Below are 27,591 nucleotides of genomic sequence, written 5' to 3'. Positions count from 1 at the left end.
TGGAAAATACGTTCAAATACTTCTTAACAAATTCAAGAAGCTATATGGCATACCATTTTAAAACAATATATTTTTACATATATTAAATGCTTCAGGTTGAAAAACAAAGAACAAAAGTAGCAGATACAAAACCGTTAGACTATATCTTTACAAATGCTGGTAGGACTATTTCAGATGAAGAAATTCATCCGAGCATACAGGTTTGACTATCCAATTCGTTGGCTTCAAAGTCCTTCAGATGCAAAGGCAATAGGATTTAGAAGAGTTTTGTTTTCAAATAGAACTAACGCATTTATGTTCGCAGTATATTTTCATGGGCAGTAATAAAGGTCCTGATTGTCTAATAGACAAATTTGACGAAATGAGAATCTTCAGTTCGTTCAGACGAAAGTCTTGAGAAAACTCTAGATTGACTTTCAAACTCAAAATGAACAAATATTATTGGGAATTTCAAAAAAAATACGACTCTTCTAAATGGAACATACTATCTGAAAACTAGATATGACAAGATGAACTCCACCGTTTCATTTCAAAAGATTGAAATTAACCCCCAAGAGATACAGAGTTTTTATTTTGGGAAGTAGACAAACGTTCTTGGGCACAATTTCTTCGTTACTAAAACCAGAACGAACCATTACCACCAGATGTCATTTAAATTTATACTTCCACCAGCAGATTGATGGTTTATAAAACGTGTTTGACCCTCAAAATGTTATGTGTCATGCAAGTTTCAGTTCAAGCAACAATAGTTTTCTATGTATTGGTAAGGACCTTTATGACTTTGCTTCTAAATTCTACGAACCACCTAGTAACAGTTTCTCTGACTTTCAAGTTTGGTTCACAACAAATGGTGTGCAACATATTATTCCATTGTACTATGACTTTTATCTCGAATTGTCTTTCATATATAACTACGGAAAAGTGCTGAAAAAGTATTGAATGTGAAGATATTAGAAAATAACATTTTTCTAACATCGTAGAAAACTCATGAAAACAATTTATTTTTGACACTTTCACAAAAAACATAAAAAAGTGAGTTAAAATGAGATGTTTACTGAACTGGCTGAATGTCGCCTTCTGAGGTTATGTAGAACGGCTGACCCGAGAAGTGGAACAGTGCTCTGAGAATTTGTATAATTCGTGGAATTGGACTCTCTCTGTTTGGAAGTTGTATCCAAGGACGCTTGGCAAAGAACTTGAGAAGAGCTTCTTTCTTCATCTCCTTTATGTCGTCTACAGGAGTGTTTTCTGGTATTTGAATTGGAATTCCGGTTTCAATTTCGATTTTCAGCGCACCTCTTCCAGACAACCAGAAGCCGAGGGACTTGTTGGCTTTGTCCTTGCCCAAGTACTGCTTAACAACTTCATTTATCTCTATAAGGTAAATTGCCTCATCTAATGGCTCGATGTTGTCCATTGTTCTGTTTCAGAACTAGTCTTGTACTTTTTCAGAACAATACTTGTACTGTTTCAGAACTAGTCTTGTACTTTTTCAGAACAATACTTGTACTGTTTCAGAACAAGACTTGAACTTTTTCATAACAAATTTCCCGTAAAAGCTCTCAATTTGTGAGAAAAATTTTCTGTTTCAGAACAATACTTGTACTTTTTCAGAACAATACTTGTACTGCTTCAGAACAATACTTGTACTGTTTCAGAACAATACTTGTACTGTTTCAGAACAATACTTGTACTGTTTCAGAACAATACTTGTACTGTTTCAGAACAATATTTGTACTGTTTCAGAACAAGACTTGTACTGTTTCAGAACAATACTTGTACTGTTTCAGAACAATACTTGTACTGCTTCAGAACAATACTTGTACTGTTTCAGAACAAGACTTGTACTGTTTCAGAACAATATTTGTACTGTTTCAGAACAAGACTTGTACTGTTTCAGAACAATACTTGTACTGTTTCAGAACAATACTTGTACTGTTTCAAGACAATGTCCGACGTACCACCAACCGAGTCCATTCCCAAACCAGAGGAACCTAAAGCACCAGCCCCTGCACCTCAGTTCCAGCAAGTACCTCCGAATTACTACCAATTTCCACCTCAAGGTTACTACCCACCACAAGGCTTCCCGAACTACCCTCCTCAGCCTATGCCTTACTGCCCCAACCCTTGGATGTTCCAGCAAGCTCCACCCCAGCAATTCCAATCTCAGTCCAAGAGAGACCAAGACTTCGAAGAAGGTCTGAACCGCTTACGCAAAGAGTATGCTACAGCTCCAATTGAGAGAAAGTTGTTCCCGGACCAAAAAATATAATTTAGGTGAAGAGGTGAGATTTCACCTCTTTTTTCACCTGTTTTTTCACCCTCTTGAATTTTCATGAATTTTATATATTAATGTTTTCGTTAAGCCACTTTGTGCCGTCAGTCAGTCAGTCAGTTTAGGAAAGACTTTAGAAAGTTGTTGGAAAATAAGTCCTGGGAAGAGTATTATAAGGCATTTTGTGAAGAATATAGCAACCGCCGGAATTCAGACGGTTGCTTTTTATACAAAATTCATGCAGGAAATTCTTGAGTTTTGGTTGAAAGAATACGGTGGAGCCAAAAGTGGCTCGACCTCAAAACAAGCATTTTATGAGCTTACAAAGGGTGTTATGAATGAATTCAAATGTATTTACATACATCCTGACCTCGTTCATTTTGTTGCTGAATTCAGCAAAAATATAATTTAGGTGAAGAGGTGAGATTTCACCTCTTTTTTCACCCTCTTGAATTTTCATGAATTTCCTTAAGATAGAAAAAATAAAGTTAGTTTTATTTTTATTTATTTTTTTATTTTGTATGTAAGAACAGATATGTCAACAATCGGCACAACAACAATTCAAACAACTACAGCACCAAACTCGTTAGTCATGAATCCAACATCTATGTTAATAGAGATGAAAAGCTTCATTCCTTCTTCATATACTTTCGAAACAGAAATCCAGAAGATAAAGCAGGAACTTTTAACAAGTAATTTAGACTGTAGTGCGAAAGATGAAACAAATGAACAGTATCTTTATGAAATGCAGGACATTATTGACCATTTACCCAAATTGCCTGAAATCCAACAACAAAAGCTCACTATTCCTGAATTCGATGAAATTGAAGTCAAAGCAACTGACTCAGTAGAAATAAAGAAGTTCATACGAAAGGTAAATTATGAATTCCTTGGTTTTCATTGCAACCATAAAGTTATGGACAAAGATTGCGACATGGTATATAAGAACATCTCTGACATATATAAATCTGGGGAGTTTAAGACATACGACAACTTTGTTTCATTAGCTGCAAAATGTGTATGGCAGATAAGAGATAAAGATAGAAGAGGTAAGGTATGGCATGAACAGATAAAACCAACTGCTTCAGATTTAAAGAAAACCATTGACGCCTTGGTTGTTTTAGCAGGTAAGGTTTCAGAATATAACGCAAAAATGAACCCGCAATGTTCTAAATGTAAAGCGGCAATGAGGAGATATAACTACTCCGTCAACGAGATAGAAAGAATGAGAAACGACTATGCAGATTTAAAGAAAGAAGCAGAGAAGCCGGTAGAAAATAAAATGGACATGTTAGAATTTCTGAACAAAAACTATCCAACTGCTGACGATTTCCTTCTATCTGACGTCAAGAAGAAGTATAAAGAAACTTTCGGCATTGTTAAAACATTCGATGTACTAAAAGAAGAAATAGAAGCTACAAAACTGTTTAGGATTTCAAATATACATCGTACAATTCATGTAAAACGCTTATAAAATAACTGGGGTGAAAAATTAGGTGAAAAAAGAGGTGAAATCTCACCTCTTCACCTAAAATATATTTTTATTGAATTCAGCAACAAAATTCTGAGTAAAATAATTTTTAGGGCATGTATCAAACCGTTGAGTTTTCACAAAATTTAAAAAATAACGTTTACCATGTGAAACGTTTATAAAATAACTGGGGTAGAAATGAGGTGAAAAAAGAGGGGAAATCTCACCTCTTCACCTAAACATTATTTTTATTGAATTCAGCACAAAAATCATGAATTTCCTCATATGATTGCTTCCCTCGGAAAACCGAGAGAAGAGATTCCGTACGAAAATCGCAAGAATTTGGCTCCTGGTTTGAAAGGATATTATGTACATAGACTTCTTGTAAATGCTGTTGCAATGTGGGCTTCACCTAAATTATATTTTTATTGAATTCAGCACAAAAATCATGAATTTCCTTAAGATAGAAAAAATAAAGTTAGTTTTATTTTTATTTATTTTTTTATTTTGTATGTAAAGACAGTAATGTCAACAACAGAGAACACAACAACAGTTATAGTCCATGAAGCTATAAATGAAGAATACGAGTACATACAGTTTAACAAACAACTCCGTCTCATTCGTTCGGTCAAAGACGATATGTACCAAATGCAAAGTATTTTGACAGCATGTTTTGCTCCAGATACTAAGAAACCACAAGACTGGTTTAGGAACCAAAGCACACAAGAACTTTTGAGCGAAGCACAGCGAGACATACTTTTTTCTGAAAACAGTGAAGAACAGCGACTACGAGAAAACCCCAGTCGCCAAAACTCTATGAAAATCGTGAAAAATTGCCAAACGGTTTGAGAGGATATTATGTACATAGACTTCTTGTAAATGCTGTTGCAATGTGGGCTTCGCCTCGTTATGCTTGGTATATTTACAGACTTCTTGACGAAATTCATAGACAAGAACGTGAAGAGATGGAAAACAAGCTTGAAGCAAAAGACAAAGGCATTCAAAAAAGAATACCACGTTCGGTACCAAAAGGAAAGGAAAAGAACTATAAGTATATGATTTATACTGAAGAGATGGAAAATGAAGAAGATAAAGATATGGTTATGTTGCATTTAGTCAGAAGAAACAACAAAAGCTTTTACGACCTTGCTAAGATTTACAAATCTGACAGAAATTGGTTCTATCGCGAAAACTTACCGATTTCAATGACCCCAAATGAAGATGTGAAACAAATAGTTCAAGATACGTTACCTCAAACACACTATGATATGAAAGGTTGTACAATACTTACCTTCAAAGAAGACTTACCGCTACTGAAAGAAAAAATAACAGAGTATTTTGACAACTTCAAACAAGTAGGGTAGATGAACCATTTATTTTTATTGACTTTTTACAATTTGAACTTTGTTTGCGTAGATATGAATTCTGAAAGAAGTATGAGGGTCTTGTATGACTTTATATTTCTCCCATAGTTCATATCTGTCAAACTTACCTGCCATGGACTCTTTCATAAGTTCCATGAAATCGTCTTCGGACAATCCGGGGAAAAGTACAATGTCAGTAAGTATTCTCTTTACATCCTTACTTAAACTCTTGGCTGTCTGTACACAAATGACAACTGAGATGTTAAAGTGTCTGAGCTTCTTAAGAATTCGACACATATCTTGTTCTCTATTCTTAAGCAAAGGATGAGAAGCAAAGTCATCTAAGATAAGAAGACATCTATGAGGGTAAGTCTTCCAATCGTAAGATTGCAATTTCTTCGAAATGTATTCTATCTCTTTCTGTTTGTTTCTGAAGTGTTTCTTCTCTAATATTCTCTGCATTTCCTCATTTGGGTCTTTAAACTTAGAATTTATATACTCATTTATAGCATTGTACTTCAAAACCCTTCTTTGGTACTTCTTTATCCAATCTAACAACTCAGTATCCTTTATACATACTAACTTAGACTTCTTTATAATATCTTTGAACGAATTGACGGTTTGGTCAAATTGACCAGAAGTACTACAAATGACAACTAACTCATAGAATGGGTTCTTCTCATCTAGTTCTTGTTGTTGTGCAGCCATTTTAAGATAAGTGAAAGTCTTACCCGACCCAGGTGGTGCAATTAGACCTGTTATACCATTCTGAGCAAATAAGAACTTGTCATGTATAGGCTTTATCTGAGCATTTTCTAACTTCCTCTTGTTCTTGTTTAAAACATTCTCAAATTTCTTGTCAATGTCAGCAAACTTTTTTTCTAACATATTTTTAGAAAAATTAAAATTTTTATCTTTTAGAAAATGTCTAGCGATTTCGCTATCTATATTCGAGACAAACTTTTCGACAGCAAAACATCTGTCGACCATAAAATCTTACATAGTGTAAACAAGAAAGGTGAATTTGTTCTAAAGTTCTGTTTCTGGGAATATGACAAGAACCATAAAACATTACAAAGCGCAGTCTTAAAATTTGTCAATGACAGACTTGTTGACAGAGATGACGCCGATTGGAAAGATGAAGTCCAACAAAAGTTCTTAGAATGCAAAGAAGACACATGCGCTGTTCTTGAAGATGAAATAGAAAACAGAATAGATGAGCTATTAAAGGACAAAGAACTTTTACATAAATATAGTTGCGCCAAATTTGACATAACTCCACCAGAAAAGAAGAAGAAAGAAAAGAAAGAGAAAAAAGAAGAAGAGAAGAAAGAACCTGAACCAGTTCCAGAGAAAAAGAAATTTGACATGTAAAAATAAAATTTTATTTTTAGAACATTTCTGGGTCAATGTCAATGTTCTCTTCCTCTTTAGGAGTAAACACTGGCTTAGACTCTAAAATCTTTTTACCCAATTTACCTTGAACTTCTACAACTTTAGACTCATAATATTCATAGTCGTCTGTCTTCTTTGGTTCATAAGGTATAACAAGTTTGTATGCTTTGCCTTCTTTAAGGTTTGAGAACCTTCTGTCAAAACTTTCTTTGACTGTTAACAAACCTTCTATGTCTAAGTCTTCAAATTTCGCACCATTTTTAGTCACAATAGCAAACTTAACTGGTTCGATGTTCCAAACTTTGCTGAATGAAGACTTTTCAAAATGGTAGAAGTAAACATTCAAATATGTGAATGGGTCTAGTTCTTCTTTAAGTCCTGACATGTACTTGTTTACTGAAATATATTTCGTCATCTTTTCTATCGGATAAAAAAATATTTTTTTAAATTTACTCAGAAAGATTTTTCTTTGTATATACACCATTCTGAACATCTAAAAGACTTTTGACATTTGCCAAGAATGTACGTTTAGAAGCTGCCATATAACCATATTCTTGACAATATTGTTTATACGAATCGTACAATGACCTTTCATCTAAACACTCAAAGTCGCTTTCTTCTATGAACAGTTCATATACACTCTTGTTTGCTTCTAACAATGTTTGTCTCTCTTCGGTATGTGGAATTTGTCTTGGATTGAACTTAGAAATATCTAATGTCATGAAATATGAGAACAAGTGGTTGTAAAAGTCAGATGTCAAAGTTCTGCTAAGTCGTCAAAATATTCTGTATCTTGCATATGAGAATCTGACGTTCTGACAACTACATATCTTCTGTCAGAACTTTCTAACTTCATCGGAACAGCATTTTTGAAACCATAATGAAGTTTGCAACATTTTCACAAACTCTTTGGTCTTTATACTTTCTTTCAACAACTCCAACTTTGTCTGTTATAAGACTCTTCAAAGCATCTGAGTTCAAAACTTTTGTTGTATCTATACTTTGAAGTTCATTGCAAACTATAAGTTTCATATTCTCTATTGAGGAGTTAAACTTGCCACAGATGTTTTCTAAGTTTGTCATATTCGGATTCGAATAACCTTCTAACAGTTTGCACAAAATATCTGTAAAGAAAGTATTCTTACCAGTTCCTTGTTTTCCTATTATAATGAGAGCAGTTTCATTTTTAGCACTTGGATGTTGTAAGATATTTGCAAACCAACATAAGATATACTCATAGACTCTTTCGTTTCCATTGCATATAATTTCTTTGACATGGTCTAACCAAGCTTCTATAATATTTTCTTTCCATTCTACTTGTTCGTATTTATATCCAGTGAAGATAGAATAGAAGTTTGGAGAAGGTGTATAGAACTTTATACCACGAACTGAAAAATCTTCTAACTTTGACAATAAGATATCCCAAGCATCTAACATCTTCATTCCAACTTGTACAACTTTTATTTTCTTAAGTTTCTGTCTACATTCTTGTTCTGAAACTATTGTTGCTCTTGGTTTGTAAAGACAACATCCCATTCTTTTCATGACATAACATTCTGGGGCAGAGTCGACATAAATGACTAAACGTTTCAAATTCTCGACTGCTTTGTTATAGTCTCTAAATGGACACATATTTCTGAATGCTTGGAAGTCATAAAAATCTGAAACATCTATTCTGTACATTTTTATAAAAAAAAAAAAATATTATTTTTTTATTCTTGACTTTGTTGTTGCATTTGTTGCATTTGTTGTTCTTGAGCTATTTGTTGTTGAAGTTGTTCTTGTAATACAATACTTTCACCAGTTGCATCTTCCAATTCGAAACTTTCTGCCGTCATTGACAAATACATAGGACATAAAAGTTTTACAGGAACAAAGTTTGCGTCAACTAATGTCAACGTTATACTTGCCAAAGTGTTTGAGTTCACTAAGGTTGAAAATTCTGCATTCGAATGAACAATAGGCAAACCAGCAGAGAAAGTATTGTTTATACGCATAAGTATCTTTTGGTCATAATAGTTTCTGTCGACATTCGAATACACTTTGAACCTAAGTTTGAAACAATATATAAGATTGTGTGCTTAATGTCAATGGAATAGACATTCCTTGTATGACACCTTTTCCTGTTATAGGAAACTGTTGGTAGTAAAAACCAGAAATAAGTTTTGTATTATAGCTCATATCGTTTATAGTAAACTCAGTCGGACATCCAAACATAATGAAACCTGCTCTAGTTGCAGCACATGTTACCCCGTACTTAAAGTATTAAATAAGTCAACAAAACCTGTTGGTGGTATATCTGAGTAAGTATCTTCAAAGGAGTATTTTTTACCATTCACAACAATAAAGTCTTCTGGTGTCAAAAGAGCAAAACAGGCTTTAGTCGTCATTGTGTTTAAGGTTAGTTTACAATATCGTCCTTGAGGACTTTGTAAGTTTGTTGTTATAGAATTATATGACTCAGGGTTTTTAGTCGTAATAGTATAAACCATTATGTCTTCTGCCATTTACTTAGCAACTAAACTTTAATGAAATGTTGTGGTCGTCAAATATTTTATAACGTCTGGGAAACTATATTTTAAGTTCAACGTTTCACCTCCTTTCATAACGTATATCTTGTCAATGACATTATATGAAACACCACAGCAACTAATGTCGGGTTCTATTTCTTTGATGTTTATATCGTCTGCCTCTGTCAAAAGTTTCAATAGTTCTTTTCAAAACTTCATGAGGTGCAATGACATATGAGTTCACTTTTACAGGGTTGTGTTCGACCAAGTTTAACATTATACTTAAAGCTTGACAAATCTTCTCCTGAGTTTGAAGTTTGTCTTTCAGTTGTTGGTAGTCATTTCGAATATCTGCAACAGAACTTAAGTCTCTGTTAACTTCAGGATATGTTGGTTCTTTTACAGGAACAATTGTTATACCATCTTCGTCTTCGTATGGTTTCCCCACTTCAACATCTCTGTCTTTGACATTGACAATAACACTTTGACTGTTTGTTTGAGTTGGTGAATTTAACTTCACATCTGCCACCGCCATTAAACCTTTTGAAACACTTACGCTTCTATTTTTCGGAAATGACATTTTACTTAGAATAAAAAGATGGACGTATTCGGATATCTTATTGAATTGAAGCAGAACAAAGTTTATACTCACAAACAATACAAATACATTGACAGAATAGTTCTTTACACAAACAATGGAAAATGTTATAGAATAGCAGTCTTTGCTGAACCTAAATATTTTCATAAAGCAAAGAAAGTTGGTATAACTGAAATGGTGAAAGTTCTTGAAGCAGACAAAAATATAACAACAAAACTTACAGATATTCTAAAGGTAAGTTTATTACAATATTATGTCAAAACTGGCGTACTGTCAATATTTGACGGAGAGAAGTCAGTTCAAGAACAACTTACTGACCTGCTGCCAAAATCTGCTCGATGGAAGCTGTCGTTATGCCAATCTGAGGAGCCCCAGCAGGTTTCATCGAACGAATCTTCAAAAGAGCATCTTCCGTGAAAAGTGCTATTGGTTTTGTAAACTTCTTTGCTCTCAATTCATCTGGACCGTCTCTGTCACCAGTATATTGTATTTGAACTGTACCAACAGTTGAAATACCACCCATAAAGTCTTCTGAGTCAGCAAATGGAATGCCAAGCCAAAAGTTTGAACGGTCTCCATTTGTATATTGAGTTTTTTGACCTCCTGTATGAGTCCATACTTTCACATATGGCATAATAGAACTTTGCATTTCAGGGTTAATGGTTGTTGTGAAGTTTTTGTTTAAAGTTCATAGCATCTAATGTCAAGTTGTTTGACCTCATATCTTCAACTGTAGAATATTCTTCTCTTGGATAATATTTGCCATCTATGTTTATATGATATTTAATACCGGGGGTAGAAAACAAGAATAGTCATTTATAGTTCGTCTGAACAGTACAAACATAGTATCTGCATGTTTCATTGCAGTTGTTTAAAGCAATATCTGTTCTTGCACCTGGTCAGCACTTTGGTTTCCAACTTCACCTGCAAAGTCTTTGACAGATATTTGGTGTATAGGGAACATAAGTGAACTGCAATATATTTGGCAGCTAAAGCATTTGAAATATCTGGGTCCAACATATAGACTGCAAGTCTGCTTTCTATTCTCTTGCATTCAAACTGTTTCGCATGTGAACTTAACTGGGTCCCAAGCATCTCCAGCAGCATTGAAATAATAGTTTACTTCAGTGTTGAGGTTTGAGAAACCAAAGTCTAAGTCAACTTTGTCTTTGCAAAGTCACAGAACTTGGCTCCACCAGTTCCAGCTACAGTAATGCTGAATGGGTCTTGTGTTGGTGCAATGACTAAGTTATTTTTGCTTGGAGTAAGTTCAATAGAAATTTTTCCTGCCCAGTTTGGCAAGTATCTTAAAAACCTGAAGATGAGGAAAGATGACAAAGGAACTCTAAGTTTCAGTTTTACTTTGGTTACTGCTGCTGCAGTTTGTCCAGAAAGGTTAACATAAACTCCTGGAACGTTAGGGTCAAGTCTTCTTATTTTCTCAATAGTTGCATACTGGTCTGTTTGTTCTCTAGCTTGTGATTGTACTGAGTTTCTCAAAGCGAACCATTCATAGTTTGCCCATGTTACTGTTTGAACTAAGTCAGAGTTAGAATATATCTTATATCCATAAAAACTTCTGGAGCATATTGGTATCCGACATAGAAAATTCCATTGCAACCTTTCTTGTCAGACAACTTGGAAGAAGGTTTTATTTCAATGTCTTGTTCCACGTATAAGAATGAGTTGTCAATAGAAATAATATGAAACCTGTCGCAAGCAATATCTACTGTTGTTGAAGAACCTTCTCCAAACTCACCTACGTTTCCATAAGAAACAGCAGTTGTATATTCGTAAGTTCCAGGAACTATTTCTGACCTTCTAATGGCATTGTCGCATTCGTTATACCATTCGGAAACATTTCCGTTCATGGCATCCAAAACTGTTGGCGTTATATTCTGAGCGGCGTACATTTCATATGGGTAAAAATATAGAATAGTTGGATTTATTTGTCATAATAGAACGTACCAAGCTTTACTTTCTTCCTGACTGAGTTTTTAACTCTTCTTTTTCCTTCATTGCCACTACTTTCACTAGATGAAGTTACTTCTTCACTACTTTCACTTTGTTCTACTCTTCTCTTCTTCTTTGGTGTCGCTTTTGGTAACTTGCCCTCTGCTTCAAGTTGTTGCATCTTTGCCTCATGTTCACCTAGTATGTTGTAAATTTCCCATGTCCTTTTTGCCTTTGGGCTCTGGTCGCCATCTCAGGTAACCTATATCCTAGAAAGATTTTGTCATAGTTTGTATTTGAGTCTTTGCGTATTGTTTGCATGACTCTTTCCTGAGTTTCCGGTTCAAGCTCTTCAAACAGAGCTTGTCCATATGGAACAAGCTCGTTTCCAAATATATGTTTTTGTAGCCATTCTGGTTTTCTTTCCATGTTACCAATAATATCTTTTGTGAATGGGAAAGCTTTTACCCAACGTTTTCAGTCTTGCGTCATTTATTTCTGTAGTTGGTTTTATTTTGTCAAGGAACATGTTTTTCAATACTAACATTTCATTTGGTACTGTCCATTTGAGTTTTCTTAAATATTCATCCATTCTCGGTTCATTGTCTGCAAAGTAAGTTTTTATGACATTTTGCAAACTTTCGTTTGCAAGGTCATGTACAATAGGTTCTCTTCCTTCTCTCTCCTAACTTTCTTTCTAAACTCTTCACCAAATATACCATCTCTATGGTTCTGTGTAGTTCTTTGAGATAAATGTTCTAGAACGTCAGGTGTTATATTTCCATCAGCCATGTTCATTTCATACTGGTCCAAAATATCTGCATCTTTCATATCTTTCAATGGCATTAAAGCCGCGCTGAAAATACCAGCTATATCTGGTTCACCATTCACTTCCATTGCGTCTACAACTTCTTGGAATTGAGGTTGTAAGTTTATGAACCACCTATCCGGATTAGCTTTATGACCATCTCATTGTAGTTCCATAGTCTGCAGAAACAAAAGTAGGTTTGTTTCCATATTGGTTAGGTTCTGAATGAACTTTAAACAATGTTTCATTTCTATATGTTTTGTTGAAATTTAACCTTTTATTTTCACCGAGTTCAGCCAAAGATTGAACGTTATATGGTCGTAAGTAAAAAGGATTATTGTATTTGCGTACATTTTCTTTCAGTTCTTCCATTCTATGCTGAATATTTTCATCTGATGTTGGAGTCTTTTGTATGTCGGCGAACATTTTTCGATATTCTTCTACTATGTCAGCCGAATTTTTCTTAGACTCTTGGAAAGATTCCATATTCTCCGCATACACTTGTTGAGGGTCAAGATTTTTTCGGCTGTTCCAAATCTTCATCTAGTTCTGTGAAGTTAGTTTCCAAAGGAGGGACTTGTTCGTTCCTTCTGGCTCTTCTAGCTGTTGTTGCTGAACTATTTTTTCCATGTCTGGTTGTATCTGAACTTCTTCCTGTGAGTTTCTTGTACCTCATCTGCTGGCATTTCATATATTCCGAGACCGTTTTTAAAAAGTTCCCTATCTAAGTCATCCGGACTCATAAACCTTTCTTCTTTCGTTCCGTCTCTATTTTTTACGCGTTTCATGAAGAGAGTTGAATTATCATTTAGCTCTGACACCAAATATCTCGGAGTAAATTCAGTCATGTCATTTGGATGATATGCTATTAAATCATATCCCTTAGCGAGCTTGTATTTTCCAGGTTTGAAATTATATCCCATTTGGTGCTGAACCATAAAGCTAAATAGGTTCGGGTCAGTATTTCCTTCCTTGAACTTTCTAATAGCTTCTTTATATCTGTCACTAAAGTCAAGAGTATCTGGGTAACCATAATCTTCCTTAAGCATTTTTAAGAATTCTTGGTTTCCTTGTTCTCTACTTCTTTTGTGTCTTTGCTCTGTTTGTGGTTGCTGTGCAGGGTTTTGAACTGTTGGTTGCTGTGCTGGTTGTGGAGGTGGTTGTTGTGCTGGTTTTGGTTGTGGTGCTGGATTTTGAACTGTTGGTTGCTGTGCAGGGTTTTGAACTGTTGGTTGTTGTGCTGGTTTTGGTTGTGGTGCAGGGTTTTGAATTGTTGGTTGTTGTGTTGGTTTTGGTGCATGCCTGTGTCTGTGTCCATGTGACGATGTAAATGTTTTAGGTAGTCCTGGTGCAGGTGCTTCTCTTGGAGGGTTTGGTGGTATATAAGTTCCACCAGCTGGCACATATGTTCCATCTGCAGCATAATGTCCTACCTGACTTTTCGTTTTTAAGAAAGCATTTACTAGGTCTGTTTTGGTCTGTTGTAACTCTTTTTCTTGACTTTCCACAACAGTTGCTCTAACGGCGTCATAGGCACTTTGAACTGCCTGTCTCGTTGCTGCATCTGTTATTTTCGTCATATTTTGTGCTACTTCTCTTAACTCGTTGTCGAAACCTTCAGACTTCAGTTTCTTTCCAGATGAGAAGTCGTTCACTAGTTTCACCTTACTAGAAGAGCTTCGAAGGCGTTCTTAAAGTCAGCATTCATTAAAGCTTCATTTGAACTGTCTTCATCCGCTTGTATTTTTGTCCCTTATTGACCCTATAAGTTGGGCTGCTTTAGCGTTGGCTTGGGCATCTAACCAGTCATTATTAGCTTTTATATATTCTGCGCTTTTCATTGCCTTTTGCATGGCTGCGTCGTTATTTTACTTTCTTGTGCTAAGTTTTCATACTGTACGGTTTGGTTTTGCAACTGTAAAAGTTTTTCTGCCTTTACATTTGCTTCAACTCTTTTTTATACTCATCGCTATCCATATATGTCTTCAGGCTTTTTGTTTTATCTCTTCATCTTTCAGTACTTTATATTGAGTAGTATGGTTTTTCAAATTTATAACATCTTGTTCCATTTTTGCTACTTCTGCTGCTTTTCTGACACTTTTTTCGCATATTCCTCTGTACTTAGTTCTTTCAGTTGTTCTTCTTTCTTCTTTTTCTCTACGTTTAACTCATTGAGTTTCTTTGTGTGTCTGTCATATTCTAGTTTCTTTTCGTTTTCACTTATTTGTTTCTGTATGTCTATGTTTGACTTTTTGACATCTGTTATTTGATTTTGAGTGAACTCAAATTCATTTGACTTTGAGGGTTATAAGCTGTTCCGTCTGCAGCTCCACCATAGCCTGCCATTTTCGCTAAAAGTGCCGCTCTTAAACCTCCACTCTGTGCACCAATAACTCGGTTTAAAAGCATAGGGTTGCTTGACATTTGTTGCAACATAGTGGGGTCATTCATCATTTGTTGTTGCAACTGTTGTTGTGGTGTCAGTTTTACTATTGGATGTTTCAATGCTCTCTTCCTCTTACGTATATTCTTACGTAGCTTACGTGGCATTTTAAGTGAAGTAAAAAACGGTTTTTGACAGATGTTTATATGACACTTTTTGTTCAGCACAAAAAACTACTCGGTCAAAGTGTTGTCAGTTTTGTAAAATAACCGTCCTATCTTGTTTTAAAATGGAGAAAAGGCTTCTCAAAGTGTACTTCCTTGGAACGCCTGTAACTTTTCCTGTAGCGACGATAGACCCTTACTTGTCCGGACAAAGTTATACTATTTTGAGTGCTCTACAAAAAAGTCAACGGCTGGTCGGCTGGGGTTCGGTCCTCCTCTTGGGTCTTGGGAAAAATTTCTTATGGGCTAGAGGGCGCAACGCGCCTGGAAGCCCTCCGAATAAAAACTTCATTTATACTAAACATCTTCAGGGCTAGAGGGCGCAACGCGCCTGGAAGCCCCACTACCTTTTTTGTTAAATATAGTTTCAATAGATTGATTACACAATCAATGTTTCTGTGTCAATGTACATCAATCAACATTGTTTCATTGAATTTTGTCTTTCACCAAGAAGATTCAAGAACAAAGTTTTGTAGTTTCAATAGATTGATTACACAATCAATGTTTCTGTGTCAATGTACATCAATCAACATTGTTTCATTGAATTTTGTCTTTCACCAAGAAGATTCAAGAACAAAGTTTTGTAGTTTCAATAGATTGATTACACAATCAATGTTTCTGTGTCAATGTACATCAATCAACATTGTTTCATTGAATTTTGTCTTTCACCAAGAAGATTCAAGAACAAAGTTTTGTAGTTTCAATAGATTGATTACACAATCAATGTTTCTGTGTCAATGTACATCAATCAACATTGTTTCATTGAATTTTGTCTTTCACCAAGAAGATTCAAGAACAAAGTTTTGTAGTTTCAATAGATTGATTACACAATCAATGTTTCTGTGTCAATGTACATCAATCAACATTGTTTCATTGAATTTTGTCTTTCACCAAGAAGATTCAAGAACAAAGTTTTGTAGTTTCAATAGATTGATTACACAATCAATGTTTCTGTGTCAATGTACATCAATCAACATTGTTTCATTGAATTTTGTCTTTCACCAAGAAGATTCAAGAACAAAGTTTTGTAGTTTCAATAGATTGATTACACAATCAATGTTTCTGTGTCAATGTACATCAATCAACATTGTTTCATTGAATTTTGTCTTTCACCAAGAAGATTCAAGAACAAAGTTTTGTAGTTTCAATAGATTGATTACACAATCAATGTTTCTGTGTCAATGTACATCAATCAACATTGTTTCATTGAATTTTGTCTTTCACCAAGAAGATTCAAGAACAAAGTTTTGTAGTTTCAATAGATTGATTACACAATCAATGTTTCTGTGTCAATGTACATCAATCAACATTGTTTCATTGAATTTTGTCTTTCACCAAGAAGATTCAAGAACAAAGTTTTGTAGTTTCAATAGATTGATTACACAATCAATGTTTCTGTGTCAATGTACATCAATCAACATTGTTTCATTGAATTTTGTCTTTCACCAAGAAGATTCAAGAACAAAGTTTTGTAGTTTCAATAGATTGATTACACAATCAATGTTTCTGTGTCAATGTACATCAATCAACATTGTTTCATTGAATTTTTGTCTTCATATATACTTATATATTACTGTTCCTATTTCCCTTATTATTAATTTTCAAATTCTTATAAAATAATTTTTTATTCTAAATGATTTGTCATAAATTAATTAATCTCATTTCCAAAAATATCATCTTCTGTAATTTCGAATTCATTGATATTTATATCATCGGATTCTTCTAATTTAATTGTAACAGAATTTGAAAACTGCTCATCATTTTTATTCAGATATTTTTCAATTTCTATATCTCGATAATCGGCCTCTCCAAATCGAAATGATTTTTTATGTTTTTTGATTATTTCACTTGGTATTTCTGCACGTTCTAATCCAAAATTAGATGTGAATACATCTAACTCTTGTTGAATTCTTGTCAATGGTATAAAATACGATTTTTTATGATCAAAATTGTCATTTTGCTGCCTTGCATATCGATGAAAATATACCTTATCAACTTTCAATAGGATGTAAATCATATGATAAATAGTTGGATGTGGGAATGCAATATGAGAGTTTAACACTTTGTTAAATGACTCAACTCCATTATTGGAAAAGATCATATCAGATACTTTCAGCTTGTTAATTACATCATACTTTTTACCCCATGTATTTAAGAAATATTTTGCAAAATCATTTATTTCTTTAATCGCATCTAATTTTTTGCAAATTATTTCAAAAACTTCTATTGGAACAAAAGGACATGCACATAATAGTTTTAAAAGTGATTTTGCGCAAACATCGTTTTCATCACATAACTTTTTGAAATTTTTAACAAGAGCTGCTATATAATGAAATATACAACCAGTGACTGTAGTTTCATCATTGACTTTAGATTTGATTGATTTCATTAATGCATTCTCAAAATCTGATGTAATGATTTTATATTTTCCCAATGATATACTAATAAGAGGACATGTGATCATTAAATTAAAAACTGTATCATAGTTAAGTGATGATCTTCCTGTCATTAGTACATGAAGGAAAGGTAAATATAAATTTGTAGCTTCATCGTATACTAAAAGATTTAAGAGCTGCCCATTTGCTAACTTAATTGGAACGATACGAAATGTTCCATCTATGAAAAGATGGTTGCAAGTTTTAGCTCTTTTTATAAAAGCTGGCAACCCGAAGAAATAATAGTTAGTATCATCTGAACTTGAGTAATATTGGGTTATATAATAATCTGTGCTGTTATACTTTTCTAATAACTTCTTAATTAATTCATTTTCGCTTAGTTTGATTTTAGGCCTGATCTCGTAGTATAGCTTTGCTATTGTTTGAGGTGAAATATCAATAGTATCATCATGTGAAGAATTGTATTCAAATATGAGTTGATTTGAATATTGTCGAGCTTCAGCTAGTGATAACAATGGATTATTTTGAATATAAGTTGATATCATTGATTCGAATTCATACCTGATTTGATGTGTTCCATTGATTTCAATCGAATATTTCGATTTGGAGCAGTTGTGTGGATGATTTATTTCGTGGATTGACGCTTTTATATTCGAACCAGCTGGAAATAATGATATAATTTGTGAATAACCACATTTTTTTCGTTTGGCACAATAATAGTGTAACTCTAAATGATCATTCTTGCAATAATAACGTTCAAATCGTAATGGAATACCTTGAGGATATATCGTTTTCCTATAGGCAAGTTTGTCAGAGTCAGATATACTAAATGTATGATAAGTACGTAAAATATCACTAATTTTTATTCTCTGGGCTTCTTTATCATCTTTTGTTCAATATATTGTAGTTTGCAACACATTGTTCGCAAATGGTTTTGGAAAGATTATATTGACTCCTTTTGTCGGAAATACTTTGATATACTTTCGCATTATCAATAATAATTTGAGGGTTAATAAAGTTATCAAAAGATAAATTATCAGTTATATGTGGTTGTTGTTTAGGAAGAGCCTGAGTTGGAAGAGATTGTTGTTGTCTCTGTTGAGGAAGAGTCTGAGCTGGAAGAGATTGTTGTTGTCTCTGTTGAGGAAGAGTCTGAGCTGGAAGAGATTGTTGTTGTCTCTGTTGAGGAAGAGTCTGAGCTGGAAGAGATTGTTGTTGTCTCTGTTGAGGAAGAGTCTGAGCTGGAAGAGATTGTTGTTGTCTCTGTTGAGGAAGAGTCTGAGCTGGAAGAGATTGTTGTTGTCTCTGTTGAGGAAGAGTCTGAGCTGGAAGAGATTGTTGTTGTCTCTGTTGAGGAAGAGCTGGCGCTGGAGGAACTTGGATGTTTACTCTATTTACTTGTATAAAATTAGGAGGTAATTTGAGGATTGCTTGCCGAGATTTATTATTATTTGATTTTGGTTTCAATATGCGTCCATTAATATTTTGATGACCATCAGTAATTTCATCATTAATATTTAAATTTCTTTCATTAATGTTTTGATTAATATTTGAATGGCTATTAATCGTTTCCCCATCAATATTTGAATTTCTTTCATAAATGTTTTGATTAATATTTGAATGGCTATTAATCGTTTCCCCATCAATATTTGAATTTCTTTCATTAATGTTTTGATTAATACTTGAATGGCTATTAATCGTTTCCCCATCAATATTTGAATTTCTTTCATTAATGTTTTGATTAATATTTGAATGGCTATTAATCGTTTCTCCATTAATATTTGGATTCCTATTGCCAATTATATCATTAATATTAACTGCGTTTCCTGATTTCATTTTATCTGATTTTACATCTTCAATGATATCATATGAATCATCACTTGATTCAACATCGCTATCTGCTTTAAAAATCCCTTCTGCTAATACTTCTGTGTATTTTTTACCATTGCTATCTGTCCTTATTGCAATCATTTGACCTTTTATATCACTTCTTCTAAATTCTCTTACTTGTTTTAATAAGCAATTAAGTTCATATCCATATTCTTCGATTGAATCCATGTTCAGTATTTTCATAGCAGTATCAATGTCATTTCTGGCTGAAAACAATGCAATTTATGAAATATCCATATCATATCCACATTTTATTAAATCCTCCAAATTTGATAGTTTAGTTGAAGAAATTATTGGATTGTCAAATAGTTTAGAGGCTTTTTTGACTCTTTTATTTCAATTGTCATATCTGAATAATGTTTAACATAATTAAACAATTGTATCTTCTTTGAATCTTTTTGTAATATAAAAGTCTTTAGTTTAAGATGAAATACTTTGGAAGCATATAGATATAATGATAGACAATGTATTTCTTGAGGAGTATTGACTTTTTTAATTTTATTTCCATATTTGAGCGTGATAACCATATCAAAAATGAATAACCTTAATTTATAAATCTGAATTTGATTTTAATAATAAAAATAATATATATATATGTAATTCATGAATTATATTTTTACACTTCATTTTACCTGAACAAATATAGCTGATATCAAATAACAATTTAATATAGAAATTGAAATTGTTATATATGCAATGTAAATACACATAATACATATATTATAATTTATCAATGATTATTGTCTAGACCAAAATTTGTAGATGGAATTATGCAATTTCTCAATTTAAAGTCCCAGCTGTTTGTATAACAACTTCATATTGAAATTTACTAATAAACACGGTAAGTTTCATAATTTTTATTATGATGATCTTACATTTGATTAAAATCGACAATTTTTCAATTGGAAAATAGTGCAAAGTAATAAAGAATATATTTAGCAAATTTTAAATTTTTTTTCAAAAATTTTAGAATGAATCTTATAGAAGGAAATTTGAATAAACTCATAGAATTTTTGAAAGAAGAAGGGAGATTTGAGAGGATTTTTGGTCAGAAAAATATAGAATTAAATGAATAATTGGGTATGATAAGATAAGTGAAGGTAAAAGATAATTTTAGTAAACGAAAACGTGTAAAGTTGAAGCAAGGTAATATTTTAATCATTTAAAAAAGAAAAAGAGGAAAACTTGTTCTTGAATCTTCTTGGTGAAAGACAAAATTCAATGAAACAATGTTGATTGATGTACATTGACACAGAAACATTGATTGTGTAATCAATCTATTGAAACTACAAAACTTTGTTCTTGAATCTTCTTGGTGAAAGACAAAATTCAATGAAACAATGTTGATTGATGTACATTGACACAGAAACATTGATTGTGTAATCAATCTATTGAAACTACAAAACTTTGTTCTTGAATCTTCTTGGTGAAAGACAAAATTCAATGAAACAATGTTGATTGATGTACATTGACACAGAAACATTGATTGTGTAATCAATCTATTGAAACTACAAAACTTTGTTCTTGAATCTTCTTGGTGAAAGACAAAATTCAATGAAACAATGTTGATTGATGTACATTGACACAGAAACATTGATTGTGTAATCAATCTATTGAAACTACAAAACTTTGTTCTTGAATCTTCTTGGTGAAAGACAAAATTCAATGAAACAATGTTGATTGATGTACATTGACACAGAAACATTGATTGTGTAATCAATCTATTGAAACTACAAAACTTTGTTCTTGAATCTTCTTGGTGAAAGACAAAATTCAATGAAACAATGTTGATTGATGTACATTGACACAGAAACATTGATTGTGTAATCAATCTATTGAAACTACAAAACTTTGTTCTTGAATCTTCTTGGTGAAAGACAAAATTCAATGAAACAATGTTGATTGATGTACATTGACACAGAAACATTGATTGTGTAATCAATCTATTGAAACTACAAAACTTTGTTCTTGAATCTTCTTGGTGAAAGACAAAATTCAATGAAACAATGTTGATTGATGTACATTGACACAGAAACATTGATTGTGTAATCAATCTATTGAAACTACAAAACTTTGTTCTTGAATCTTCTTGGTGAAAGACAAAATTCAATGAAACAATGTTGATTGATGTACATTGACACAGAAACATTGATTGTGTAATCAATCTATAAAAATTCATTAAACTATTTTAGCTTTCCTTTAATTAATTTTATTATTTTAATTATTTGATCATTAAGTCTCATTGTTTTACAACATCCCCATTCTCTCATTATCTTCGTTTAAATTAATATCTATTTTTAGATTTATTATTATATGAACTTTTGTTTAGGTTCTTTTAAAATAAGTTTCTTTGCGAGAATTAATTATTTTTTGTTTTCCTAAACTTACACATTTATAATGAACATTCAAGCTAAATCGACATTGTTTTGATAATTAAATATGCATTTAATGAAAATATTAATTGTCACTTTTTATATTTGTTAATGAAAATGATTTTTAAGTTATAAGGTGCCATGACAATTGACAAAGAGTTATACATTTGTACAAACACATTTGTACACACTAGCATATTGTAGCAGTTTATATTATAAATAAAGATTCGCTTTATTTTACGAGTTTCAAATTTAGATCTGAACCATGTTGAAGATCTTTCAAATCAATACGACAAATACATTTGTATACTCTCGTAAACTAAAAAGAGGATTTGACGCAGTCAAATCCTCTCTCTCAAAAAGTGGACTTTACATGGCAAATTTCAAATGCATGTAAGGTCCACTTTGATCAGTTTCAGGATGGAATTGGAGGCCATGAGGTACTGACATTGCATCAGTATCTCATAGCCTCCAATCCCTTCAAAAAATGGGAGAAACTTTGGTCGAATAATTTAACATTCGGCCAAAGTTTCTCCCATAATTAATGAGAATGAAAGGGTAAGAGGCATATAGGGTCACTATATACCTCTTACCCTTTCATTTTCATTTGGAGGTCAACAAACCCGGAGTTAATTGCAAACAATTAACTCCAAATTTGTTTATGTTAAGGAAGGAATTGGAGGGTAGAGGTACATAGTATGAATATGTACCTCTTACCCTGCAATTCCTTCTAGAAAGTTCCAAAACTTTGGGTTAATTGCAAACTATTAACCCAAAGTTTTGGAACTTTCAAGTGGAGATGGAAGGCTTTGGGGTATACATTAATATAATATACCTCAAAGTCTTCCATCTCCACTACAAAATGGGAGAAACTTTGTCCGAATAGTTTAACATTCGGACAAAGTTTCTCCATCTTTCAATGTAATTGCTACCTGTGAGATACTGACTTGAAGTCAGTGCTTCACAGGTAGCAATATCCAAAAATTTAAAAACATTTTATCAGTTCGTTAGAGAACTAGAGCCTCCTAGGTACTGAACCAGAATCAGTGCCTAGGGGACTCTAGTGATCTATATAAATCTGAGAAACTTTGAGGAAATTGTTCGACATTTCCTCAAAGTTTCTCAGCAATTTAGCGAGGAATGTTCGTTATCGTGTAGATATTTATAATATATGCATGATAACAAACATTCCCCGCTAAAAGATGTAAAATCTTATAAGAAATAATTGCAAAAGAATAACAAATTGCAACAAATTTTATATGAAACTGAACCTTATGAGGTAGTGATTCAAGATCACCGCCTCATAAGATTCAGTTTCAATCTCAAGTATCTCAAAAGTAAGGCTCTATTTTTTGCCATGTAAAGTGTCACTTTTCTGTCAAACCGTTTTATCATTTTCGTTTACAACAATACACTAGCATATTGTAGCAGTTTATATTACAAATAAAAATTCGGTATTTATTTTTATAACTTATTTTTTATTACATAGATTTTAATTCTAACCGAAAAATATTTCTAATCTATTTATATACATGTATTTTACTTAATGACATTGATGATATATGCAATTTATATGCACGTTTATCAATTATCAATATGAGCCATTATATTGTTCATGGTAGTAATATTTGAATTTTAATAGCTGTTATCAACACCACGTAGCTTTTTGTCCTAAATTTATACTATTTGGTTCCGAAATAAGATTATAAATTTTTAAATTTAAATTCGACTTTTAAATACACTACTAATCGATTGCTTATATTGAGTTTCTGCTTTGCAAACAAGTTGAGGTTATAATTGTAAGTTTATTTGTATGAAATAAGAAATAATATATGTGACATTTGGATTTTATGCTACCATTTTTCTAAACAGATGGTAGTGAGTCATTCACTTAAATATTGAGTAATCTTCAATAATGTGTAACGAAGATTTCTCTGAAACCATTAAAATAACGTATATAAATAATCGTAAATGTGTGCCTATTTCAATTTTGCACACATTTTGACAGAAATTTGAATGAAATTTAGAGGTTTTTCTTCAAATTTGAATGATGCTTGTCAGAAAAAGTGTCAAAATGTGTGCAAATGTGTGCATTTTATCCATCTCTGAAAATTTTAAAGTGTGTCAAGACTCTGGGCATATGGATTTGTTTCTTATATCACAATTGCGTTAGCACCAAATTTTTCGAGTAGGGGTAATTTTAGCTAAAAGTGACACACCTGTAAAAGTGACACACCCGTGAAGGGTGTGATTACCGATCGGTAATTTCGACAGTTTAGAATTTAAAATTTTTTATGGAACTGTTGCGAGTTTCATAAAGAATTTAAGGAATATAAGCAAAGATTTGAATCAAAATCTTAGACCTAAGCCGCTCGATTCGCTCGCGGCTTTCTTTATTATTTTAAATTTGCATATTTCCATCAAAAGTTCATAAGGTAAAAAATTTCGTTTATATTATTGCAAAATAAAATCTTCATTATCAAAATAATATTAAATAATAATATAATATAATTTATAAACAACTATTATTTAATAAAGTTTAATTGCCAAGGTTCATCTAATTTTTTGATTTTTAATGTTTTATGAATTTTATTTAAAAAAAAAAAAAAAAGGTAGTGGGGCCTCCAGGCACTTCGTGCCCTCTAGCCCTGAAGATGTTTAGTATAACTTTGTCCGGACAAGTAAGGGTCTATCGTCGCTACAGGAAAAGTTACAGGCGTTCCAAGGAAGTACACTTTGAGAAGCCTTTTCCCCCTTATAGAATGAGATAGGACGGTTATTTTACAAAACTGACAACACTTTGACCGAGTAGTTTTTTTGTGCTGAACAAAAAGTGTCATATAAACATCTGTCAAAAACCGCTTTTTAACTTCACTTAAAATGCCACGTAAGCTACGTAAGAATATACGTAAGAGGAAGGGAGCATTGAAACATCCAATAGTAAAAACTGACACCACAACAACAGTTGCAACAACAAATGATGAATGACCCCACTATGTTGCAACAAATGTCAAGCAACCCTATGCTTTTTAAACCGAGTTATTGGTGCACAGAGTGGAGATTTAAGAGCGGCACTTTTTAGCGAAAATGCAGGCTATGGTGGAGCTGCAGACGGAACAGCTTATAACCCTCAAAGTCAAATGAATTTGAGTTCACTCAAAAATCAAATAACAGATGTCAAAAAGTCAAACATAGACATACAGAAACAAATAAGCGAAAACGAAAGAAACTAGAATATGACAGACACACAAAGAAACTCAATGAGTTAAACGTAGAGAAAAAGAAGAAAGAAGAACAACTGAAAGAACTAAGTACAGAGGAATATGCGAAAAAAGTGTCAGAAAAAGCAGCAGAAGTAGCAAAAATGGAACAAGATGTTATAAATTTGAAAAAACCATACTACTCAATATAAAGTACTGAAAGATGAAGAAATAAAACAAAAAGCCCTGAAGACATATATGGATAGCGATGAGTATAAAAAAGAAGTTGAAGCAAATGTAAAGGCAGAAAAACTTTTACAGTTGCAAAACCAAACCGTACAGTATGAAAACTTAGCACAAGAAAGTAAAAATAACGACGCAGCCATGCAAAAGGCAATGAAAAAGCGCAGAATATATAAAAGCTAATAATGACTGGTTAGATGCCCAAGCCAACGCTAAAGCAGCCCAACTTATAGGGTCAATAAGGACAAAATCAAGCGGATGAAGACAGTTCAAATGAAGCTTTAATGAATGCTGACTTTAAGAACGCCTTCGAAGCTCTTCATAGTAAGGTGAAACTAGTGAACGACTTCTCATCTGGAAAGAAACTGAAGTCTGAAGGTTTCGACAACGAGTTAAGAGAAGTAGCACAAATATGACGAAAATAACAGATGCAGCAACGAGACAGGCAGTTCAAAAGTGCCTATGACGCCGTTAGAGCAACTGTTGTGGAAAGTCAGAAAAAGAGTTACAACAGACCAAAACAGACCTAGTAAATGCTTTCTTAAAACGAAAAGTCAGGTAGGACATTATGCTGCAGATGGAACATATGTGCCAGCTGGTGGAACTTATAACCAGCTGGTGGAACTTATATACTAGCTAGTGGAACTTATATACCACCAAACCCTCCAAGAGAAGCACCTGCACCAGGACTACTAAAACATTTACATCGTCAATGGACACAGACACAGCATGCACCAAAACCAACAGTTCAAAATCCAGCACAGCAACCAACAGTTCAAAATCCAGCACCACAACCAACAGTTCAAAACACTGCACAGCAACCAACAGTTCAAAACCCTGCACAGCAACCAAAGTTTCAAAAACCCTGCACAACAACAACCACAAACAGAGCAAGGACATAAAAGAAGTAGAGAACAAGGAAACCAAGAATTCTTAAAAATGCTTAAGGAAGACTATGGTTACCCAGATACCTCTTGACTTTAGTGACAGATATAAAGAAGCTATTAGAAAGTTCAAGGAAGGAAATACTGACCCGAACCTATTTAGCTTTATGGTTCAGCACCAAATGGGATATAATTTCAAAACCTGGAAAATACAAGCTCGCTAAGGGATATGATTTAATAGCATATCATCCAAATGACATGACTGAATTTACTCCGAGATATTTGGTGTCAGAGCTAAATGATAATTCAACTCTCTTCATGAAACGCGTAAAAAAATAGAGACGGAACGAAAGAAGAAAGGTTTATGAGTCCGGATGACTTAGATAGGGAACTTGTTAAAAACGGTCTCGGAATATATGAAATGCCAGCAGATGAGGTACAAGAAACTCCACAGGAAGAAGTTCAGATACAACCAGACATGGAAGAAATAGTTCAGCAACAACAGCTAGAAGAGCCTGAAGGAAACGAACAAGTCCCTCCTTTGGAAACTAACTTCACAGAACTAGATGAAGATTTGGAACAGCCGAAAAATCTTGACCCAACAAGTGTATGCGGGAATATGGAATCTTTCCAAGAGTCTAAGAAAAATTCGGCTGACATAGTAGAAGAATAATCGAAAAATGTTCGCCGACATACAAAAGACTCCAACATCAATGAAAATATTCAGCATAGAATGGAAGAACTGAAAGAAAGTGTACGCAAATACAACAATCCTTTTTACTTACGACCATATAACGTTCAATCTTTGGCTGAACTCGGTGAAATAAAAGGTTAAATTTCAACAAAAATATAGAAATGAAACATTGTTTAAAGTTCATTCAGAACCTAACCAATATGGAAACAAACCTACTTTTGTTTCTGCAGACTATGGAACTACAATGAGATGGGGTCATAAAGCTAATCCGGATAGGTGGTTCATAAACTTACAACCTCAATTCCAAGAAGTTGTAGACGCAATGGAAGTGAATGGTGAACCAGATATAGCTGGTATTTTCAGCGCGGCTTTAATGCCATTGAAAGATATGAAAGATGCAGATATTTTGAACCAGTATGAAATGAACATGGCTGATGGAAATATAACACCTGACGTTCTAGAACATTTATCTCAAAGAACTACACAGAACCATAAAGATGGTATATTTGGTGAAGAGTTTAGAAAGAAAGTTAGGGAGGGAGAAGGAAGAGAACCTATTGTACATGACTTGCAAACGAAAGTTTACAAAATGTCATAAAAACTTACTTTGCAAGACAATGAACTGAGAAGGGATGAATATTTAAGAAACTCAATGGACAGTACCAAATGAAATGTTAGTATTGAAAAACATGTTCCTTGACAAAATAAAACCAACTACAGAAATAAATGACGCAAGACTGAAACATTGGGTAAAAGCTTTCCCATTCACAAAAGATATTATTGGTAACATGGAAAGAAAACCAGAATGGCTACAAAAACATATATTTGGAAACGAGCTTATTCCATATGGACAAGCTATATTTGAAGAGCTTGAACCGGAAACTCAGGAAAGAGTCATGCAAACAATACGCGAAGACTCAAATACAAACTA

General features: G+C 33.3%; 13 protein-coding genes and 3 pseudogenes across 16 annotated transcripts, besides 6 other annotated features; 7 read left to right on the top strand and 9 right to left on the bottom strand.

Annotated features, from left to right (window-relative positions):
* Nucleotides 1–12,596: part of a mobile genetic element that runs on past the window's edge.
* TVAGG3_0832700 (uncharacterized protein) lies at nucleotides 1,052–1,417 on the bottom strand (the record flags this gene model as incomplete). Its single annotated transcript, XM_051248551.1, has 1 exon — nucleotides 1,052–1,417. One exon carries the CDS (start codon nucleotides 1,415–1,417, stop codon nucleotides 1,052–1,054), a length of 366 nt encoding a protein of 121 aa, XP_051084026.1.
* Nucleotides 1,949–2,124, top strand: TVAGG3_0832690 (uncharacterized protein; the record flags this gene model as incomplete). The annotated part of the gene is made up of 1 exon (XM_051248550.1): nucleotides 1,949–2,124. A coding segment is annotated over one exon (176 nt), but the record flags the coding sequence as incomplete, so codon positions are not given.
* Nucleotides 2,132–2,272, top strand: TVAGG3_0832680 (uncharacterized protein; the record flags this gene model as incomplete). The annotated part of the gene is made up of 1 exon (XM_051248549.1): nucleotides 2,132–2,272. The coding sequence occupies one exon, from the start codon at nucleotides 2,132–2,134 to the stop codon at nucleotides 2,270–2,272; it is 141 nt and encodes a 46-aa protein (XP_051084024.1).
* TVAGG3_0832670 (organellar and viral DNA polymerase type B) lies at nucleotides 2,811–3,749 on the top strand (the record flags this gene model as incomplete). The annotated part of the gene is made up of 1 exon (XM_051248548.1): nucleotides 2,811–3,749. The coding sequence occupies one exon, from the start codon at nucleotides 2,811–2,813 to the stop codon at nucleotides 3,747–3,749; it is 939 nt and encodes a 312-aa protein (XP_051084023.1).
* TVAGG3_0832660 (KilA, N-terminal/APSES-type HTH, DNA-binding family) lies at nucleotides 4,272–4,595 on the top strand (the record flags this gene model as incomplete). Its single annotated transcript, XM_051248547.1, has 1 exon — nucleotides 4,272–4,595. One exon carries the CDS (start codon nucleotides 4,272–4,274, stop codon nucleotides 4,593–4,595), a length of 324 nt encoding a protein of 107 aa, XP_051084022.1.
* Nucleotides 4,712–5,110, top strand: TVAGG3_0832650 (uncharacterized protein; the record flags this gene model as incomplete). Its single annotated transcript, XM_051248546.1, has 1 exon — nucleotides 4,712–5,110. One exon carries the CDS (start codon nucleotides 4,712–4,714, stop codon nucleotides 5,108–5,110), a length of 399 nt encoding a protein of 132 aa, XP_051084021.1.
* Nucleotides 5,126–5,998, bottom strand: TVAGG3_0832640 (protein of unknown function, DUF4106 family; the record flags this gene model as incomplete). The annotated part of the gene is made up of 1 exon (XM_051248545.1): nucleotides 5,126–5,998. The coding sequence occupies one exon, from the start codon at nucleotides 5,996–5,998 to the stop codon at nucleotides 5,126–5,128; it is 873 nt and encodes a 290-aa protein (XP_051084020.1).
* On the top strand, nucleotides 6,035–6,484 carry TVAGG3_0832630 (uncharacterized protein; the record flags this gene model as incomplete). The annotated part of the gene is made up of 1 exon (XM_051248544.1): nucleotides 6,035–6,484. One exon carries the CDS (start codon nucleotides 6,035–6,037, stop codon nucleotides 6,482–6,484), a length of 450 nt encoding a protein of 149 aa, XP_051084019.1.
* TVAGG3_0832620 (protein of unknown function, DUF4108 family) lies at nucleotides 6,501–6,920 on the bottom strand (the record flags this gene model as incomplete). Its single annotated transcript, XM_051248543.1, has 1 exon — nucleotides 6,501–6,920. The coding sequence occupies one exon, from the start codon at nucleotides 6,918–6,920 to the stop codon at nucleotides 6,501–6,503; it is 420 nt and encodes a 139-aa protein (XP_051084018.1).
* Nucleotides 7,109–8,188, bottom strand: TVAGG3_0832610 (annotated as a pseudogene). The gene has a single exon. A coding segment is annotated over exon 1 (1,080 nt).
* Nucleotides 9,945–10,262, bottom strand: TVAGG3_0832600 (protein of unknown function, DUF4106 family; the record flags this gene model as incomplete). The annotated part of the gene is made up of 1 exon (XM_051248542.1): nucleotides 9,945–10,262. A coding segment is annotated over one exon (318 nt), but the record flags the coding sequence as incomplete, so codon positions are not given.
* TVAGG3_0832590 lies at nucleotides 10,447–11,184 on the bottom strand (annotated as a pseudogene). The gene has a single exon. A coding segment is annotated over exon 1 (738 nt).
* An 829-nt stretch (nucleotides 12,597–13,425) lies between the features above and the next one.
* Nucleotides 13,426–13,692, bottom strand: TVAGG3_0832570 (protein of unknown function, DUF4106 family; the record flags this gene model as incomplete). Its single annotated transcript, XM_051248541.1, has 1 exon — nucleotides 13,426–13,692. The coding sequence occupies one exon, from the start codon at nucleotides 13,690–13,692 to the stop codon at nucleotides 13,426–13,428; it is 267 nt and encodes an 88-aa protein (XP_051084016.1).
* Nucleotides 13,693–14,636: 944 nt separating this feature from the next.
* On the bottom strand, nucleotides 14,637–14,924 carry TVAGG3_0832560 (protein of unknown function, DUF4106 family; the record flags this gene model as incomplete). The annotated part of the gene is made up of 1 exon (XM_051248540.1): nucleotides 14,637–14,924. One exon carries the CDS (start codon nucleotides 14,922–14,924, stop codon nucleotides 14,637–14,639), a length of 288 nt encoding a protein of 95 aa, XP_051084015.1.
* A 1,426-nt stretch (nucleotides 14,925–16,350) lies between these two features.
* Nucleotides 16,351–16,529: a mobile genetic element.
* A 100-nt stretch (nucleotides 16,530–16,629) lies between these two features.
* Nucleotides 16,630–18,561: a mobile genetic element.
* TVAGG3_0832540 (uncharacterized protein) lies at nucleotides 17,057–17,922 on the bottom strand (the record flags this gene model as incomplete). Its single annotated transcript, XM_001288631.1, has 1 exon — nucleotides 17,057–17,922. A coding segment is annotated over one exon (866 nt), but the record flags the coding sequence as incomplete, so codon positions are not given.
* A 2,696-nt stretch (nucleotides 18,562–21,257) lies between the features above and the next one.
* Nucleotides 21,258–21,952: a mobile genetic element.
* A 1,096-nt stretch (nucleotides 21,953–23,048) lies between these two features.
* Nucleotides 23,049–23,731: a mobile genetic element.
* A 94-nt stretch (nucleotides 23,732–23,825) lies between these two features.
* Nucleotides 23,826–24,235: a mobile genetic element.
* Nucleotides 24,236–25,366: 1,131 nt separating this feature from the next.
* On the top strand, nucleotides 25,367–26,762 carry TVAGG3_0832490 (annotated as a pseudogene). Its single transcript has one exon. A coding segment is annotated over exon 1 (1,396 nt).
* The last annotated feature ends 829 nt before the right edge of the window (nucleotides 26,763–27,591 follow it).

The sequence above is a fragment of the Trichomonas vaginalis genome, chromosome VI, assembly GCF_026262505.1.
Source record: "Trichomonas vaginalis G3 chromosome VI, whole genome shotgun sequence".
Lineage (NCBI taxonomy): Eukaryota > Parabasalia > Trichomonadida > Trichomonadidae > Trichomonas > Trichomonas vaginalis.
The sequence above is the reverse complement of the archived record's forward strand: the minus strand, read 5'-3'. Positions and strand labels throughout refer to the sequence as shown.